Source organism: Schistocerca cancellata, chromosome 2 (genome assembly GCF_023864275.1).
Source record: "Schistocerca cancellata isolate TAMUIC-IGC-003103 chromosome 2, iqSchCanc2.1, whole genome shotgun sequence".
Lineage (NCBI taxonomy): Eukaryota > Metazoa > Arthropoda > Insecta > Orthoptera > Acrididae > Schistocerca > Schistocerca cancellata.
This window is the reverse complement of record NC_064627.1, coordinates 221,053,410-221,074,005: the sequence shown is the minus strand read 5'-3', so window position 1 is coordinate 221,074,005 and position 20,596 is coordinate 221,053,410. Positions and strand designations below refer to the sequence as shown.

The following is a 20,596-nucleotide window of genomic DNA, read 5'->3' as shown; positions in this document are numbered from 1 at the left end:
AACGTGGCCAAAAAAGTCCGCGAAATTTCAAAAGACACTTTTCCTTAAATCAGTAAAAAAACCTATACTTGCGATAGAAAAAATATTAAATGAGAAAGTTATAGAGCTTGAAAATATCTGTCGATTCCTTTTTTATAAGTGTTGATTGTTTCGTTACATTTCGAGATATAGTTAAAAAAATCCGGTAAACATCGGGCTCCTTATATCTCGTTACCATTTCCATTCTTGCCATTTAATGTAAGTATAGTCGAATAATTACTTGTTTGAAAAGTTAAAACATCATTAATTATTTAAGGGATATGTCGCTGTTTTGAAGGAAGTCGCATCCGGTAGTTTGGTAATTTTCTCAGCAAACAGAGCTACGGTAACGGTTTTAGGCTCATTTTCTTCGTGAAGAATTGTGTTACCATGTTGTTAAATAAGTGATTTTATTAGTTGTAAGGACCAAACAACGACTTCGAAAAACTTGTACTGTTGTTAGGCTTGTTTCTTCATCTATCTCAATTTTTATTTGATGATAGTCACTTTCAAAGAAAGAAATTTCAGAAAATTTTTCACGAATTAAAAAAAAAGTGTTTTACCACCGTCTGGAACGGAAAAAAGAAGCCTAAAACGGTTACTATAGGACCATTTGCTCAAAAGTTCTAGCCAATTACCGGGAGTGCCTTTCTTTTCAAAATATCAATATACTCGTATATCGAAAAATAATTAATATTTTTAATTTTTCTAACAAGTGATTTTTTGACTTACCACAGACTACATTTACTGTATACAGTAAGTATGGGAACGCGAATGTTAAAGAGTTATAGACAACCCTACTTTTAACACTTTTTTGATACACGAGGTCTGTTCAAAATATTCCGGAACATTCGTAATTTCGCGCCAGTGGTGTGTTGGAGGAAATGCGGTTGGCATCCCTGTACACGCCTGTGTTTAATGTGTAACTGCAGGAACTCTCATTGGTGTATGTATGCTAGTTATTGTTCAGTGCTGTACTGAGTAGAACGTTGTGTCGCACAGTTTGCAAATTTCGACGCTGCAGAGTTTGAGGAGCAACGCGTCTGCATTAAATTTTGCGCGAAACTCAAGAAAACCTACACAGAGACACACGACATGTTGCAGGAAGTCTACGGTGATGAGTGTTTAAGCTGTGCTTGGTATTACGAACGTTTTACATGGTTTAAAAATGGCCAGGCGGAGGTGAAAGACGATCCTCGCTTTGAACGCCGTTCGACATCTGCCAACGACGCTCCTGCCAGGAATGTCAATGAAACTGGGCATGCCAATCGAAGACTGACTGTACGAGAAAAAGTACGTTGCAGAACGTTGTAAGAGGTATGCGCTCCCTGAGATATGTAAGCTATAAGAGAATCTGAGACCAAAGAGCAGTGTTGACTGCAGTACGAACTGTGTGGCAGTAGCAGTAAGTTGTTGCCAGCGAGCTGTCGCCTGTCTGCTCTGGTCTGGTGTATCGTGTTGGCTGGGCCGGTCGCGCGGTGCAGCGATGCCGGAGCCTGAGTATTATTGTATAAGGTAAAAAAGCAGCCTCGCGCATATCTAGTAACATTATGTAAACTCACATGTAAATCTTTTAAAAATGTCCTGAAAATAATCTTTGTCTAATTTCCAACAAGCATTCATTTCAATTTAAAGAATTTAATATTTTTTTAATGCATGATCACTCCGATTGTTGCAAAAGAAAAATCATTTGCCTCCTTTCATAAATAACAACTGTATAGGCCAGCATTGAACAGAGCTGTGCCGGAAAAATTTTATATAAGAGCAGATATATTCGCCGTTTTTATTGAGGTAGGAATTTTTCCTTTTTTATTCAGAATGATCTTACAGGGCCATGACGCAGCGCTGCTGTCGTCCAAACTCTACCAGGTTACTGAATTTATTTTTTATTACGAGGTTTAGGAATTTTTCTGTTTCGAGCTTATATTAAATGAGAAAAGAATTTTGTGGGTACATTAAATGGGAAACAATTTTGTTCTGAGGTTACACTAAATGAGAATCACATTCATTATTCATAATAGTATTTATTTTATATTATTTTGTGGGGAGGTTACACTTGGCTCAGAACCACTATCAATAATAATCATTATATTTTACAAAATTTTGTGGAGAGGTTACAACGTAACAAAAAAATGTTCAATGTGTGTGAAATCTTATGGGACTTAACTGCTAAGGTCACCAGTCCCTAAGCTTACACACTACTTAACCTAAATTATCCTAAGGACGAACACACACACCCATGCCCGAGGGAGGACTCGAACCTCCGCCGGGACCAGCCGCACAGTCCACGACTGCAGCGCCTTAGATCGCACGGCTAATCCCACGCGGCAGAACGTAAGACTTCAGTTGGAGCATATAATGAAATGCGAAAAGGAAAGGGCCTAATATGTGGCGAGACAATTCATGGCTCCTGCATCACGATTACGCTCCTGCACATTCATCCCTGTTGGTGCGTTACTGTGGCACAAAAAACGAAATCACTGTGCTGCCAAATCCCCCATACTCTCCAGACCTGCGCACTTCTCTTTATTTCCAAAGTTGAAAATCCCATTAAAGGAGAAAGATTTTCAACGGTAGGCGAGATGAAAGAAACTTCGCATTGTGGAGGAAAGTATTTCGAAGAGCACCATGCACAACAAGAAAAAAGCGCAGAAAAATTTTTGTGGACAAAGTTCCGGAATTTTATGAACGGACCTCACATCTTGAAGCGCAAAAAACCTATCGATACCGATAAAAATGAAATCCATGCATCTTTTTAACCCCTACAGCTTTCTTATTTAACATGGTTCGATTGGAGGTATTGTAAGAGGTCCATGATTAAGGAATTTGTTGCTAGCACACTCGAGCAGATGTAATTTCGATAGATTGCTCACGCGCTGCCTGCGATATGTAAGCTATAAGAGAATCTCAGACCAGAGAGCAGTGTTGTATGCAGTAGGAACTGTGTAGCAGTAGGAGTAAGAAGTTGCTAGCAGTCTGGTGTATCGTGTTGGCTGGGCTGGTTGTGGGGAGCGATGGCGGAGCCTGAGCGATGTAATATAAGGTAAAAACAGCCTCGCGCATATGTAGTATTGTTATATCAAGTCCCATGTAAATGTTTAAAAAAATCTCTTAATTATAATCTTTTTTTATAAAAATAAACTTTTGACAATCATTCATCTCAATTTATAGAATTTAATAATTTCTCCAATCCATGGTCATCCCGATTATTGTAAAGAAAAATCAGTTGTTTCCTTTTATACATGACAAATCTATCGGCCAGCATTGCACTGGGCTGAGCCAGAAAAATTTATTGTAAGAGCAGATACATATGCGTTATCCGGCGACTTCATTGAGGTAAGAATTTTCAATTTATTCAGTATGATCTTTCAGGGCCATGACGCAGCACTGCTGTCGTCCAAAATTTACCAGTTTAAATTCACAGTCAATTATTGAAAGGTTATATGAGTGCCACAATTTTATTGAGAGGTTAGTCACCTTGTTATTGTGAGATTACGGAATAAATCTGTTGGGAGCTTACATTAAATGTGAATCTTATATAATTATATATTTGATTGTTGGGAGGTTACACTATAGTTTTTTACTTGTCCATTTATACAAAAGAAAGTCGTGTTAGTTACACTATTTATAACTCAAGTACGGCTGGACCGATTTGGCTGAAAATTGGTGGAGAGGTAGCTTAGAACCAGGAGACGGACATAGGATACTTTTTATCCCGTTCGACAGCTATAAAACGTGGTATAACAAAAACGCATCTGGCATGGAATAACAAAACGCAAATGTCAGCTAAACGTCGCTATAAAACGTCGTATAACAAAAACGCATCTGACATGGAATAACAAAACGCGAATGACAGCTAAACGTCTATGGTTAAGTATCTTGAGTGAGAGAGAAATTTTAGCGGCTAAGAAGAAAGATGTAGATGGCCTAAAATACATAATTCAGAATGAGATCATTGGTAAAATGCATTCATTCAAATCTATTGACTGTGTAACAAATTAAGATGAAGCCACCAACTATCCAGTTGAATTTTTAAACTCCTTGGATGTGCCTGGCTTACCGCCGCACAATTTACGCCTAAAAGTTGGCTCCGTAGTAGTCATGCTTTCGAAACATAGACCAACCAAAACGGTGGAACGGTACGCGTTTGGTGGTAAGTAAACTGATGAACAACGTTATTTACGCGACAATACTCGAAGGAAAATTCGAAGGTGAGGAAGTTCTCATTCCGAGGATCCCGATAATCCCAACCGATATGCCGTTTGAGTATAAAAGACTTCAGTTTCGTATACGTCTTGTATTCGCCATGAAAGTTTGTGGTTTATCTGGAATACCCATGTTTTTCACATGGTCAATTATATGTGGCATGTTCACGGATCGGAAGGCCATCTGCGTTGTTTGTTCTTGTTGAAACGTCCCCTTAGAAAAAATTAGTGAATTACTGTGCTGATAAACCCCTTACGTTATTTGATTTTCAAACAGCTGAGCAAAACTGAACGTACTAAGACATTTCGCTCTTTACCTATTCTGATCATCACTAAACTGACAGACAATATTTTTAGCGCAACGCAATCTGACTTTTAATAATCCCTACAAAACAATGGCCCGGACTAACAATAACCTATACCTTTCATGAATCACTTACCTCACAAAAATCTTCGTTACTCGAACTACTGCAATACAGCGAGCGCCACTACTGCCAGCTAAATAAAATATTCTAACTACTGAAGGCACTAACTACTCACAGGCATAGTTAGCAAATGAAAGATTTTGATAGAGAACAAACAATGTATTTACCTTACTAGTGTTCAAAAGTCGTAATATATATATATATATATATATATATATATATATATATATATATATATATATATATATATATATCCAGCTGCCCAACACTACAATAGCAAATATTCCATCAATGCCACCAACCACAGACTTCACACAGCAGAGTCAGCGATTTTCACACAGAGCGCTACGTGGCGTTACCAACATAAAAACCTAAACACCTACTTACATTGTGCCTGATAATAAAATAAAAAATGTCGTGTATCACAAGGTACTTTTATTGAAGAGTGGAAGCTATGCACCAAAAAACATAAAGAATAAAGAATCATTAAAATACTTAATTTTTTATTTGTATTTCCTAATAAAAAATTGAACTTAACACCAAAATCTGATTATTTATTGGCTTGAAATCGGAACAGAGATCGCCAGGTCAGCTAGTTTAAGAAATAAGGATTCTTGCAAACTTCGCGGATCCTTTTGGCCATGGTCGCCATCTTGGAATGAGTTTCTTGAAAAAGAAACTCTAATTAAAACTTAATTTCCTATACAATAATATTTTTTGTTTTCAGGTAATGATTTTTGCGGTCATTTCTCCATAACTCTTGGACTGTTGAGCTAGCAACAAGAGTGCTGTTTCGACGTGTAGCCTGGTAAGCAGAGTGATTGTCAAATTGTCATCCCTGAGAGTGTGGCTGGCTCTTCGACCATAGATACTAGTAGACTGGCCTTGCTGTGCAGAAGCTGTAGGGCTGGCGTTGCTCCAGCATAAACCACGTCACTGTTGGCAAAACGTGGCGGGATTTCAAATCAGCGGCCTGCCATCCTATGTTTGTATCGCATTTTCCCCACATTTCTCAATTGACTGCCAAACGCTTCCAACAAAAATTACTTTTTTATCTGCGAAAAATTATGTCGGAACTACATTTGACCTGGATTTGTTCACAGTACCATTTATAAAATCTAACAAATACATCGAACGCCCCTCTGGTGGGCAGCGGGACGAAATTACTATAAACTATCAATTAAAGTAAAATGTCGTTAAAATTCTTTTGAACAGTAAGAGTGGGCTCGTGTCAAAACTTTAAACATTGGATTCGCCGCGTTATGAGCTCTAGTTACTTATAAAAGAAAATGGGATATGGGAATTATGTCAACTATAGGAGGCAAAATTGTCGACTTTAGGAGCAGGTCCATTTTAGAGTATCAATATTAGGTGCACTTCAAAGGTTCAGTTCCTACTATTTTTACAAAAGTTTAAACTACCAGTTTTAAAAAATAGAAATATTTTAGATGAAAGGTGAGACTTTGAAGTTTCAGAAAATAATTTTGGAGCATAATTTATTTAATAGTATTAGAAGGTAGAGAAAAATTCTCTTCATGTGTCGACTATAGGTGCTCTTATCTTATTATAATCTCACTAGTATATACAAAAAGGCGCGTATGTGCAGATGGCTTAAAGCTTTTTCCGTTTCAGGGCCTGTATCCAAAGCTCCCTGCTGTTTTCATCCTAGGGAACCTATGAGTAGGAACAAGAAACATACTTACTTCTGTAACCGAATTATCAGATACTTTCCAAAATGTAATACGAGTCTGACTTTACAGTCATCACTTTCAACACTTTTAATTTACTTGATACTCTATTTCAAGTGTAAAAAAACATATAAAAGTCACTTCAGCAGATTTCAATAAACGCATCTGCACTATCATAGAAACACACGTGAAATGTAATGCTATTTCCCCCGACAAAACGCTGAGTACAGCCACAAGCGCAACACGAAACAACCATGTTTTGCCAACATTCACGTGACTTGAGCCAACACCGACTCAAAGGAAGGCCTCGGCGCTTGTTGGTGACGTCACGTCAGCTAGGCACGGCAAACGCCAGGTCTGTTGCAGGTAGAAACGCTTGGGCGTGCTTATCACTATAAATCTCTTATTTTTTGGACAAAATATTTGGTATTGTTTTGGACTCTGCAGTTTTATTTAGATGAATGATTTTATTACTATCGGAAAGCTACAAATGAAGATCATTGTTCTGTATTACTGAATCCTGTCCAAACAAACGTAGGTCAATATGAGGAGATGCTTTGCCTCATTGCAAGCTTCGGAAATTTTACATTCAAGTAACTATATTTACTTGATCCATTTTGTTATCGAAACTTACCGCAATCCCTTACAATTAACTCGTTTCTTTTATTTATTTATTTTCGTTTGACATCGTCACTGGAAATGTGAACTAATTTACATGTGTAAATGTCCAACTGTTGCCAGTCATTAGATTACAGTCGTTTTCAACGAAAGGAATTCTCAACAGGAAACAAAATGGCTTCATACATCGAAAATACTGCTGAGCTAAAACTTTTTTAAACATGCACATTAGAAAAGATAAATATTCCCCTCTTGCAACTGAAAGGAGAAACTTTACAAGTTAAAAAATTTTTATTTGATAAAACAAGTATCTCTCTTTTTTCTCTTCTTCTGTCCCCCACCCCCTCCCCCAACGTGTACAATCGCAAGATATTTCATTAACATTCAGTGCTCCTCACCCCATAGTCAACCAAAATACCTAAAGAAGACCACCAATATGTTCACAGTTTCTCTTTAAAGCAACCCAGTACAAACGTAAATTCCTCAGATTTACAAATAAGGTAAAGAAGCACGAATTCTGTTGCTGCTGGACCATGAAGTTGTTTTTGTATGTCAATCCTTAAAACAGGTGGAAGTTCAGGAGTACGCTATTTGTTAAGAAGTGTAATGAATTGCACAATTAATTGATCGCAGAAATCTCTCAGAACAATGTGAGTTGGTCAACTACCGCCAATAGTTCCACATTTTCCTGTGTCAGAGAGGGAGACAGCACCATTATGAGTATGCCTGCAACAGACCTGGCGTTCGCCGTGCCTAGCTGACGTGACGTCACGAACAAGCGCCGAGGCCTTCCTTTGGGTCTGTGTTGCTTTAGCCCAGAGATGTTGGAGCCACTAAAATGACGTCAGGGCCAGCCTATTATATTTCTGGTCGAAGGGCCGGCTAGGGAGTTGTTGCCCCGTTCGCGGCCCAAATCTGGGCGCACGCGCGCTCGTTAGCCAGCCAGTGGCCGGCCGGTCAGCTGGCCGGGCTTGTTTTGCAGATTCCTCATGTGACAATTGCCGGCCGCGGGTCAGGGGTCAATTAGGCGCGCGCCGGCCTCGTGTGTTGCCGCCGACCGCAGCGCCGCCGCCCCCCCCCCCCCTTGTCCTGCTGTTTGCGGTCCCCCGTGCTTTGTTATGGTGTCTTACGTTACGATGCGTCGTGTTATGGTGGCGCGCGCGTCCGTCACTCGCCGCGGCTGTCGACGGACGAGAGACAGAGGCCGGGGAGCTTCCCTCAGCGGCACAGCAAAACAACGACACTCTCTCCGTTTTGTCACCTCTTTGTTTACCCCGTATTTACAGTGGGACCCTTCAAACATGTAAAACCCTGGTGGTATAGAACAACACTGCTGAGAAGCCAGCCGGTGACAGCCGATATTAAGCCTAGATTACTAGGCCCGCGTAAAATTTATGGTTGCGGTAGGGAATACAACAGGATATTTTGTACTTAATATGGTGAAACGTCCCCTTAGAAAACTTAATGAATTACTGTGCTGATAAACCTCTTACATTATTTGATTTTCAAACAGCTGAGCAGAACTGAACGTACTCAGACATTTCGCTCTTTACCTATTCTGATCAACACTAAACTGACACACAATATTTTTAACGCAACGCAATCTGACTTTCAATACTCCCTACAAAAGAATGGCCCGGACTAACATTAACCTATACCTTTCACAAATCACTTAACTCACAAAAATCTTCGTTACTCAAACTACTGCAATACAGCGAGCGCCACTAATGCCTGCTAAATAAAAGATTCAAACTACCGAAGGCACTAACTACTGATAGGCATAGTTAGCAAATGAAAGATTTTCATACAGAACTAATAATGTATTTACCTTAATAGTGTTCAAAAGTCATAATATATATAGCAGTTCATGAGATCCAGTCTTACAAATTTACTGTCTCTGATGGACACACGTCCATATCATCCGCTCTCAAAACTCCGCCATTTCTCTCCCCACATCCAGCACTGCTGACGGCACACCTCCAACTGCGCAACGCTACGCGCTGTTAACAGCCAACTGCCCAACACTACAATGGCGAATATTTCTCCAACAATGCAAAACAACCACAGCCTTCACACAGCACGGTCATTGATTTTGATATAGAGCGCTACATGGCGTTACCAACATAAAAACCTAAACAGACTACTTACAATGGTAGTAGAGAGCTTCAGTAAGAGCATTAGGGAACGATTGACAAGAATGGGGGAAAGAAATACAGTAGATGAAGAAGGAGTACCTTTGAGGGATGAAGTAGTGAAGGCAGCAGAAGATCAAGTAGGTAAAAAGACGAGGGGTAGTAGAAATCCTTGGGTAACAGAAGAAATATTGAATTTAACTGATGAAAGGAGAAAATATAAAAATGCAGTAAATGAAGGAGGCAAAAAGGAATACAAACATCTAAAAAATGAGATCGACAGGAATTGCAAAATGGCTAAGCAGGGATGGCTAGAAGACAAATGTAAGGATGTAGAGGCTTATCTCACGAGGGGTAAGATAGATACTGCCTACAGGAAAATTAAAGAGACCTTTCGAGAAAAGAAAACTACTTGCATGAATATCAAGAGCTCAGATGGAAACGTTGTTCTAAGCAAAGAAGGGAAAGCAGAAAGGTGGAAGGAGTATATAGAGTATCTATACAGGGGCGATGTTCTTGAGGACAATATTATGGAAATGGAAGAGGATGTAGATAAAGATGAAATGGGAGATATGATACTGCGTGAACAGTTTGACAGAGCACTGAAAAACCTAAGTCGAAACAAGGCCCCGGGAGTAGATGACATTCCATTAGAACTACTGACAGCCTTGGGAGAGCCAGTCCTGACAAAACTCTACCATCAGGTGAGCTAGATGTATGAGACAGGCTAAATACCCTAAGACTTCAAGAAGAATATAATAATCCCTATCCCAAAGAAAGCAGGTGCTGACAGATGTGAAAATTACCCAACTATCAGTTTAATAAGTCACAGCTGCAAAATACTAACACGAATTCTTTACAGACGAATGGAAAAACTAGTAGAAGCCGACCTCGGGGAAGATCAGTTTGCGGTCCGTAGAAATATCGGAACACGTGTGGCAATACTGACCCTACGACTTATCTTAGAAGCTAGATTAAGGAAAGGCAAACCTAAGTTTCCAGCATTTGTAGACTTAGAGAAAGCTTTTGACAATGTTGACTGGAATACGATCTTTCAAATTCTGAAGGTAGGAGGGGTAAAATACAGGGAGCGAAAGGCTATATGCAATTTGTACAGAAACCAGATGGCAGTTATGAGAGTCGAGGGACATGAAAGGGAAGCAGTAGTTGGGAAGGGAGTGAGATAGGGTTGTAGCCTCTCCCCGACGTTATTCAATCTGTATATTGAGGAAGCAGTAAAGGAAAAAAAAAATCGGAGTAGGAATTAAAATCCACGGAGAAGAATAAAAAACATTAAGGTTCACCGATGTCATTGTAATTCTGTCAGAGACAGCAAAGGACTTGGAAGAGCAGTTGAACGGAATGGGCAGTGTCTTGAAAGGAGGATATAAGATGAACGTCAACAAAATCAAAACGAGGATAATGGAATGCAGTCGAATTAAGTCGGGTGGTGCTGAGGGAATTATAGGAAATAAGACACTTAAAGTAGTAAAGGAGTTTTGCTATTTGGGGAGCAAAGTAACTGATGGTGGTCTAAGTAGAGAGGATATAGAATGTAGACTGGCAATGGGAAGGAAAGCGTTTCTGAAGAAGAGAAATTTCTTAACATCTAGTATAGATTTAAGTGTCAGGAAGACGTTTCTGAAAGTATTTGTATGGAGTGTAGCCATGTATAGAAGAGAAACGTGGACAATAAATAGTTTATACAAGAAGAGAATAGAAGCTTTCGAAATGTGGTGCTACAGAAGAATGCTGAAGATTGGATGGGTAGATCACATAACTAATGAGGAGGTACTGAATAGAATTGGGGAGAAGAGGAGTTTGTGGCACAACTTGACTAGAAGAAGGGATCGGTTGGTAGGACATTTTCTGAGGCATCAAGGGATCATCAATTTAGTATTGGAGGGCAGCGTGGAGGGTAAAAATCGTTGAGGGAGACCAAGAGATGAATACACAAAGCAGATTCAGAAGGATGTAGGCTGCAGTACGTACTGGGAGATGAAGCAGCTTGGACAGGATAGAGTAGCATGGAGAGCTGCATCAAACCAGTCTCAGGACTGAAAACCACAACAACAATAACAACAACCCATAAATTATGATTTCCTTTGAATAAAAGTAGAGTAGTACACTTTACGACGGTTTGGTAACTATGATAAAGCAACCCACTTCTCCCCCCCAGAACTTAGTACTCTAAGACTAAAATCACAGTGAAAGAAAAATAATAAACCTGCAAGAAGTTTCCTGTGGTGGCCATTTTTTTTCAGCAGCTGTGTATAAATTTTCAAGGAAAACACCTTTTGCATGCTGCATATTAATTTTTTATTTTATTTCTGCATCCAGACACGTTTCCACTTTTTAACAAAGCAACCTCAGTGTGCACTGAAATATTTCACAATATTTTCTCCTCACGTATTGGTTACGGATATAAAAACGGTTCGTGGAAAGTTTTTGTAATAAAACTAAAATGTACTTGCAGTAAACTGTCTAACTCATTACTTAATAACTGTGCGTCTTTCTCTCATGTGGTAAACCGACTGAAAGCTCAACTTTTTTTCTTGTTACCACGGGGGTTTCGTAACATAACATTTCAACTGCCAGTTACGTGTCAAGCGTGTCATCTGTAAGTACGGCCAACTTTCCAGATTATTTGATCGCAATTGTTTTTTGTCTAATTGTATGTGTGTTGAGTATATTTGTGTGTGCGCTTGCGTGTGCATGTGTGCATGCGCGTGTGCGTGTCTGTGTGTGTGTGTGTGTGTGTGAGTTTGTGTGTGTGTGTGTGTGTGTGTGTGTGTGTGTGCCTATCTATCGATGTCTATAACCAATATATGATACTGAAAAAAACAGGTGATATTCCAGGGCACTCACAAAAGGTGCCTTGTTAAAAAGCCGTAACGCGTTGGGTGGGTGAATAAAATACAAAAATTATGTGCAACATGCAGAAAGAGTTTTCTTGCAAACTACTGCAACTTAAAATTGTAGTAATTGCGCACTGTTCTCGGGTGGAATGCTGAATAACCATCAGCTGCAAGTCCGCAGCGCACCGATTTACGAAGTAGATGTAATGACATACTAATAAAGTTCAAGATTCATGTCGGACAGTGCTTTGTTTGATCTCTACATAATGTGGATGTCGAACTCCTGCAGCCATAATGTGCCGGCAAAAGATACTTGCATTTTAGTTCTTGCCTAACTGCAACTGTCACTAGACAGCAAACTAAAATACCCTATTCCGTCGGACGATAGGGATTCCGGGAGGAGACCAAAATGTACTGTTTCTAAACTATTCCAAAAACCTGTGGCAGTTGTTCTGTATCATCTCGAAACTCTCATGTGATTCAGAGATTCCTAAGTTGATAAGATGATTTATTCTCCATCATTTTTCACTTAGGTTTTATTCGTATATGCAAAACAATGCGATCAGAGGCTGTAGCAATAGAGACCTTTCATTACGCTAATGCGAAAAATCAGGTATCCTAAACAGCGCTCACGCGTCTGGAAAAAAAGATACGAGTGAAGTAAACAAGTGCTCATTAACTATAAACTGAGAAAAAAGCGAAAAAAACCACATCTCAGTATAAATAGTGAAATAATTTTTAAGCACTTGGCACCTGAAGTTAGCTGTTGCTGTATCAGCATTTACGTTGCCACTCAATATTAGACATGTGACATGTATTTCTTTCAATAGCACATTAAATATCGAGTTTTCTGGGATATTATCTTCAAGTCTAAATATTACAAGTTGTCTGCATTGACACTAGCGGTAAATTTACGAGTCAGAGAAACGGATTTGCAAAATAGTGTGGTAACTGTTTCTCAGATTACTGCAAGGTACACACACGTGATATACATCACGCATGATGTTTTTCTGGACTGAGTTGTCTGTTACAATTTGCCAGAACAAATCGCAAGAAAGTTGGTCGGATTCGTAGCTTATGTGATGGAAATTCAGGTTATGTGGACATCTTCCAATTAAGTAATGAAGTCTTGTGCCAGCCCGATAGTTCACTACTTCACACACCGCTCGCGGTAAATTACACATTTCTGACCACAAATAAATAGAAAAATATGTAAATAATACAGACTAGTGGAACCTTCTTGTCGAAGTACAGAAATATAGAAATATTGTAAAAGATCTAATTTTTATCACTTCTTATCATTATGATTTTCGAAACACGTATTTTCATCAAAAATTCTAGCTTTTCTGTTAGCTTATTTGTATTCGATCACGTTGGTTTCGTATGAGATATTCCATTAGTTTACATATGGCTGAATAACGTTCTGTGTGCGAAACTCTCTGCAAGGAATTTCACAACCGAATTTGGAGACAGTATTTTGTTTCGTTTTCTACAGAACCCACAGAAATTTTCCTTTTGTGGACGACATGTGAAATTATAATCAGCGCACATCAGCACCCGTAGTACATCGCAGCTTCGAACGATAGCGTGGCACTAGATTGATAAGCCCCGGTTGTTAATTGAAAAACTTACGTTTTTCAGAAGTTCTGATAGAATTTTCAGTCTACTTCAACGCTTCGGTCACGAGCTCTTTCTTGAGATGACGTACGTCCTTGAAAGCCTTTTGTCGAAAATTCCGTGGATATCATCCGGTAGGGTCGTTAGCGATGTTCCAACAAGCATATAGGATTCGTAGCCTTCTGCTTCAATAGTTACACAACAGAAGTAAGGTTTTGCATAGAACATACTCTTTTTTAAAAAAAAATTAGTTCGTAAGTTAGAGACAAGAGCGGCAAAATGATATAATAGTGAATAATCGGATAAACATTTGTTACACTGTCAGACGAAATAAAACACGCATCCAGCGAATCGCAGATTTACTTGCAGTACTACGTAAATTCGCAAACAGGCCGCATAATTACACTTTAGTCGTTTCTCTGTTCTTTCTACGATTATCCGCCGCAAGTGCCTTCTTCTTGAAAGCTGCCAACATCCGAAAAAAAATGAAAAAGAAAAAAAATTTTGATTCATCGAATTTCCATAGCAATTTTTCACAGTTACTGAAACAAAAATCTTACCAAGATTAACCGTAGAAAATGCTTGCACTATGCATACGATCACTTATGGATCCCTGTAACTAGAACCATTTACCAGATATTACCATCATCGACCATCACAAAGGCGCTTTGTGCTCATGTATGCATTTAGGTGCAACAAAGATTCTCACTCGGTATCGTCGCGTTCGTTCATCAGTTACTTCATAAACATTTTTGTATGTCGATCTCATGGTAAGAAATGTCACTCACAATGAGATATATTCCAGTAAACCCGCAAGCAATAGATAGTTACTCGAAAGAAAAGAATATACATCCACGTGCAGATGTAGAGGTGAATAGATTTAGAGCAATTTCTGATTTGTAGCATACTCTAAAGATAAGTTTTAATATTGTTACGGAACGAATGCATGGTGAACTTTCGGTCGACATATAGGGCATACAGTATTTTCAAAATCTTAGATAATTTGTGGAAAGAGGCAGGATGGCTATAAAGTTTCAGTTTTACAGTCTTCAGAAATAAAATTTTCAATACTGCTATATATTTTCATGTATAATGACATGAAGGTACACTTCAAACGCACGCTGCGTGTAGATCACTTAGCTGTCCGTAAGAGCAATATTCGGTTTTCGACGTGTCATTACAGAGGGTATTGTGTTGTTAAGCCACAAGATCTCTTTTACGTTTGAAGGAAATGACACCGCAGTTTTCATGCAACAATCTAAAAGATTTGATTTATCATTTTATTCTATTTAACTATGTATCTTAATGCCTGAATGGTACATTTTAATAAGAATTTGAGATAGTCTTGGAAAAAAATTGTTTTATTATTGAAGGTCGGATCTAGGATACGAACATACTCATGCATTTAAAAATTTTGTTTTAAGTAGCCTCACCAAGCCGTTAAGTTTTATTTTATTTTGTTATTCCAATTGGCATACATTCTAATTATAACAAAACAAAGTTTTTAACAGCTTGGTGTGCCTATTTACAACAAAACGTCTTTTGTGCAAGATGTGGCGCACAATTTTACGAAGATTTTATTCAGAATTTGTATTTACATGAATATTATCATGTGAAGCCAAAATATTTATGAAGAAAAATGTGTTATAACATAAACTCAGTGGCTTAAAACGGTATGAGTATGAAAGCAATGAACGCCAGACATTGTCGATAGCACGGATACACTGCAAAACCGATCAGCACCCAAATAAATTGTGATTCACATCAACATTATAGTATTAAACCACTGTTACAAGAACTCTAACGCTATTACTGTGGCTAGAATATAATGATCAGGTAAGCGTTTTTCTCCCGCATGGTGGCAGGAACTGTCTCGTCTGTTAGCATCTCGTACCAATAGGTTCATGAAGAATGTCGGACTGCTGAAGTTAAACATTGTCTCTGCCTTTATACTTTGATTCTATGGCAGTTCCATAGGAGCACTTCAATATTTCGCAGTTAAACAGGAAACAAATGTTACAACTGACAACCGTTGAGCAAATTTAAATACATTTACAGTCTTTACAAACTGTTACGGCTGAATAATTAAAACCGCTGTATATATGGACGAAACATATGATAAATATCTACGACACGATACCGAAGACAACAAACAATGGCACGTGAATCTAAAAGCTGTTAAAAAAGGAAAAACGAAGATAAAGAAAAAATGCAGAATACCATCTGCAGACACGCAGAAAGGAAAAATTTTCAGTATGGCTTTAGCGACTTCTCGGACTTCCCCGGCCAAAATCGAACGGCTTGTGCCAAATGATCAGGTGATTGCGGCGCTAGACATAGTGCGTACTTTGTCGAAAAACGGAGAGAGAGAAAAAATAATTGACAGCAACGGTCATAATTGTTATAAGTGTGTCGTAGACGCTAGGTGGTCGATATATTGCTTAACTTGTAAAAAAAACGAGGTTCCGGAACTGTGACTTTCTGGGTGTGTTTCTGAAATTAGACTTCTTAAAATGTTATTTTAATGCTTTTTCCGGCCACTTTAAAAATGTGAACGCAAGGCTTTTGCTTCAACCGCAGCAAAAATTACTGTACCACATCTCGAAATCTGTTCTGATCTTTTTTTTTTTTTTTTTTTTTCGTCAGGACACCAGTACAGGCTACCACACCGTCACAAATCAAACACTGTACATACTTATAAAATTCTGAATATCGGAACAGAGTACGGTGCTAAAAAGATTGTAGCTATGAGTGATCCAAGTAGTTTAGAGAAACTTTCGTTCATTATTCCACGAATACGGCGGTACAGGGAGTACTGACGTGTGCCTATAGAAAAACTACACTACTAAAATGTTATATATAAGTGATTATTCCTCGATTTTATACATTGCACCGGGAACTCCGATGGATATGCAGTTAAGTGCAATAGACATGAGAAACGAGTGTCTGCGGCCTGTTAAAACACCCAGGTAAAGCACTAGATTCGGCGTATGAAAAAATAATTAGCAATTAGTGCCTTATCGTTAGAACTATGAGAGATGGCATTCTATTGGCGGAGCCGCTGGCGGCGCGTGCGGCCCGGGTGGCCACCCGCAGAGGGCAATTAGGCGCCGGCCAGTGGTATCCGTGGGGCACCGCGTTGTCATTCTCCGGGTGGCGCCTTCCGGGAAGCAGGGCGCGGCAGGGGGTGGGGGGTAGGCAGGCGAGGCGCTACTCACCACCAGTGTCCGGTGATGGGCGAGACGAGCAGCAGGCAGACGGCGACCAGGAGGGGCCGCATGTCCGCGTGTGGGTGGCTGGCCGGCGGTCACAGCGCCATGGCCTGCCGTCAGCTGCTGGCTGCTACTCGCTGCTGCCCGCGCCTCGGCCGGCCGGGGGATGGGCGCGCGCGCTCGCTTCGCTCCTCCAGACACCGCGCTCTCACCTGGACGGCGCGCCACGGCCCACGGCGCCCTAGTGCGCCCACCCGCCGCCGCGCGGCAGCACGGGCGGGCAGCGTCGCCTGCGCGCCGCCGCGGCGGGCGCCACTGCGCAGGCGCGCCGCTGCCGGTGGTGGGGATGCGGCGGCGCCCACCGCGCCGCACAGTAGTCCGCTGCCGGCCTACGGCGGTAGCTGTGTCGTTCGAGCTGGTCGAACACGTGTAGAGTTTCCCCAATTTCACTCACACCTGACAGCTGTATTGGAGACTCGATTGACCGGACTGATTGGTGACGTAGCTCAGTCCGATAATCGACAATCCGGATAACAGAATTCATGAAGAAAAGCAATTTTTGTATTATTAACCTACATGGCCTACGTATGGTTATATTTTACGTACGTTGTCATATGGCTATCTTTCTAGTGTTAATGCACAATGCTAGGTCTTTATTCAAAACAAGGAAAACACATTAAAGTTACTAAAACTAACAAAATCATTGTTAGGGATCAGAGACACATTTTCATATTGACGTAAAGTATTAAAAAAAAATACTGCGGGCTTAATCACGAGATACCTAAGAACTACCGGAACTTCAAGCGCTGATGGAAAGCACCGAAGCTGAAATCATTATAGGTACGGAAAGCTGGATGAAGCCAGGGATAAATTCTACCGAAATTTTTACAAAGGCACAGACGGTGTTTAGAAAGGATAGATTGCATGCAACCGGTGGTGGCGTGTTTGTCGCTGTTGAAACGTCCCCTTAGAAAAATTTATGTATGATGACTGTGTTGATAAACCTCATCCATTATTTGCTTTTCAAACAGCTGAGCAAAACTGAACGTACTCAGACATTATTCTCTTTACTTATTCAGATCAACACTAAACTGACACACAATATTTTTAGCGCAACGCAATCTGACTATTAATATTCCCTACAAAACAATGGCCCTGACTAACAATAACCTATACTTTCATGAGTCACTTACCTCACAAAAATCTTCGTTACTCGAACTACTGCAATACAGCGAGCCAATAATGCCAGCTAAATAAAAGATTCTAACTACTGAAATCACTTACTACTGATACGCATAGTTAGCAAATGAAAGATTTTCATACAGAACTAACAATGTATTTACCTTGATAGTGTTCAAAAGTCATAATATCTATATCAGTTCATGACATCCAGTCTTACAAATTTACTGTCTCTGACGGACACACGTCCAGATCATCCGCTCTCAAAACTCCGCCGAACCGCGGGACTGCTACGGTCGCAGGTTCGAATCCTGCCTTGGCCATGGGTGTGTGTGATGTCCTTAGGTTAGTTAGGTTTAAGTAGTTCTAAGTTCTAGGGGACTTATGACCTAAGATGTTGAATCCCATAGTGGTCAGAGCCATTCAAAACTCCGCCATCTCTCTCCCCACATCCACCACTGCTGGCGGCTCACCTCCAACAGCGCAACGCTACGCGCTGTTAACAGCCAACTGCCCAACACTACAACAGCGAATTATTACAACAATTCTAACCAGCCACAGACTGCACACAGCACAGCTAGTGATTTTCATACAGAGCGCTACTTGGCGTTACCAATATAAAAACCTAAACAGCCTATTTACATCTAAATCTAAATCTACATGACTATTCTGCAATTCACATTTAAGTGCTTGCCAGAGGGTTCGTCGAACCACAATCATACTATCTCTCTACCATTCCACTCTCGAATAGCGCGCGGGAAAAACGAACACCTAAACCTTTCTGTTCGAGCTCTGATTTCTCTTATTATATTTTGATGATCATTCCTACCTATGTAGGTTGGGCTCAACAAAATATTTTCGCATTCGGAAGAGAAAGTTGGTGACTGAAATTTCGTAAATAGATTTCGCAGCGACGAATAACGTCTTTGCTGTAATGACTTCCATCCCAATTCGCGTATCATATCTGCCACACTCTCTCACCTACTACGTGATAATACAAAACGAGCTGCCCTTTTTTGCATCCTTTCGATGTCTTCCGTCAATCCCACCTGGTAAGGATCCCACACCGCGCAGCAATATTCTAACAGAGGACGAACGAGTGTAGTGTAAGCTGTCTCTTTAGTGGACTTGTTGCACCTTCTAAGTGTCCTGCCAATGAAACGCAACCTTTGGCTCGCCTTCCCCACAATATTATCTGTGTGGTCTTTCCAACTGAAGTTGTTCATATTTTTAACACCCAGGTACTTAGCTGAATTGACAGCCTTGAGAATTGTACTATTTATCTAGTAATCGAATTCCAACGGATTTCTTTTGGAACTCATGTGGATCACCTCACACTTTTCGTTATATAGCGTCAACTGCCACCTGCCACACCATACAGCAATCTTTTCTAAATCGCTTTGCATCTGATCCTGGTCTTCGGATGACCTTACTAGACGGTAAATTACAGCATCATCTGCGAACAACCTAAGAGAACTGCTCAGATTGTCACCTAGGTCACTGTTAGTAGTAGTTTATCCTGTAGTGAAATAGATGTGGATAATTCCTGTGAATTATTATGGGTAGAGGTTATACTCAACAACCGAGCTAGGTTAATTATTGGCTCCTTTTACCGACCTCCCGACTCAGCAGCATTAGTGGCAGAAAAACTGAGAGAAAATTTGGAATACATTTCACATAAATTTTCTCAGCATGTTATAGTCTTAGGTGGAAATTTCAATTTACCAGATATAGACTGGGACACTCAGATGTTTAGGACGGGTGGTAGGGACAGAGCATCGAGTGACATTATACTGAGTGCACTATCCGAAAATTACCTCGAGCAATTAAACAGAGAACCGACTCGTGGAGATAACATCTTACACCTACTGATAACAAAAAGACCCGAACTTTTCGACTCTTTAGGCGCAGAACAGGGTATCAGTGATTATAAGGCCGATGCAGCATCCCTGCATATGGAAGTAAATAGGAATATCAAAAAAGGGAGGAAGGTTTATTTGTTTAGCAAGAGCAATAGGAGGCAGATTTCAGACTACCTAACAGATCAAAACGAAAATTTCTGTTCCGGCACTGACAATGTTGAGTGTTTATGGAAAAAGTTCAAGGCAATCGTAAAATGCGTTTTAGACGGGTACGTGCCGAGTAAAACTGCGAGTGACTGAAGAAACCCACCGTGCTTCAACAACAAAGTTAGGAAACCACTGACAAAGCAAAGAGAGCTTCACTGCAAATTTAAACGCAGGCAAAACCTCTCAGACAAGCAGAAGCTAAAAGATGTCAAAGTTAGCGTAAGGAGGGCGATGCGTGAAGCGTTCAGTGAATTCGAAAGTGAAATTCTATGTACCGACTTGACAGAAAATCCTTAGAAGTTCTGGTCTTCCGTTGAACCAGTACGTGGATCGAAACAGCATATCCAGACACTCTGGGACGATAATGGCATTGAAACAGAGGATGACACTCGTAAAGCTGAAAAACTAAACACCTTTTTCCAAAGCTGTTTCACAGAGGAAGACCGCACTGCAGTTCCTTCTCTAAATCCTCGCAACAACGAAAAAATGGCTGTCATCGAAATAAGTGTCCAAGGAATAGAAAAGCAACAGAAATCACTCATCAGAGGAAAGTCCACTGGACCTGACGGGATACC

The 20,596-nt window shown here is 40.2% G+C and overlaps 1 protein-coding gene across 1 annotated transcript in view; it reads right to left on the bottom strand.

Moving 5' to 3' along the window:
- The window catches only part of LOC126161548 (protein Wnt-6-like), a 651,979-nt gene extending 634,989 nt beyond the window's left edge, over positions 1 to 16,990 (bottom strand). Inside the window, exon 1 of the mRNA XM_049917481.1 lies at positions 16,780 to 16,990. Coding sequence (XP_049773438.1) covers positions 16,780 to 16,841 — 62 coding nt within the window. The 5' untranslated portion in view covers positions 16,842 to 16,990. The remainder of the gene's footprint in view (positions 1 to 16,779) is intronic.
- Positions 16,991 to 20,596: the final 3,606 nt, after the last annotated feature.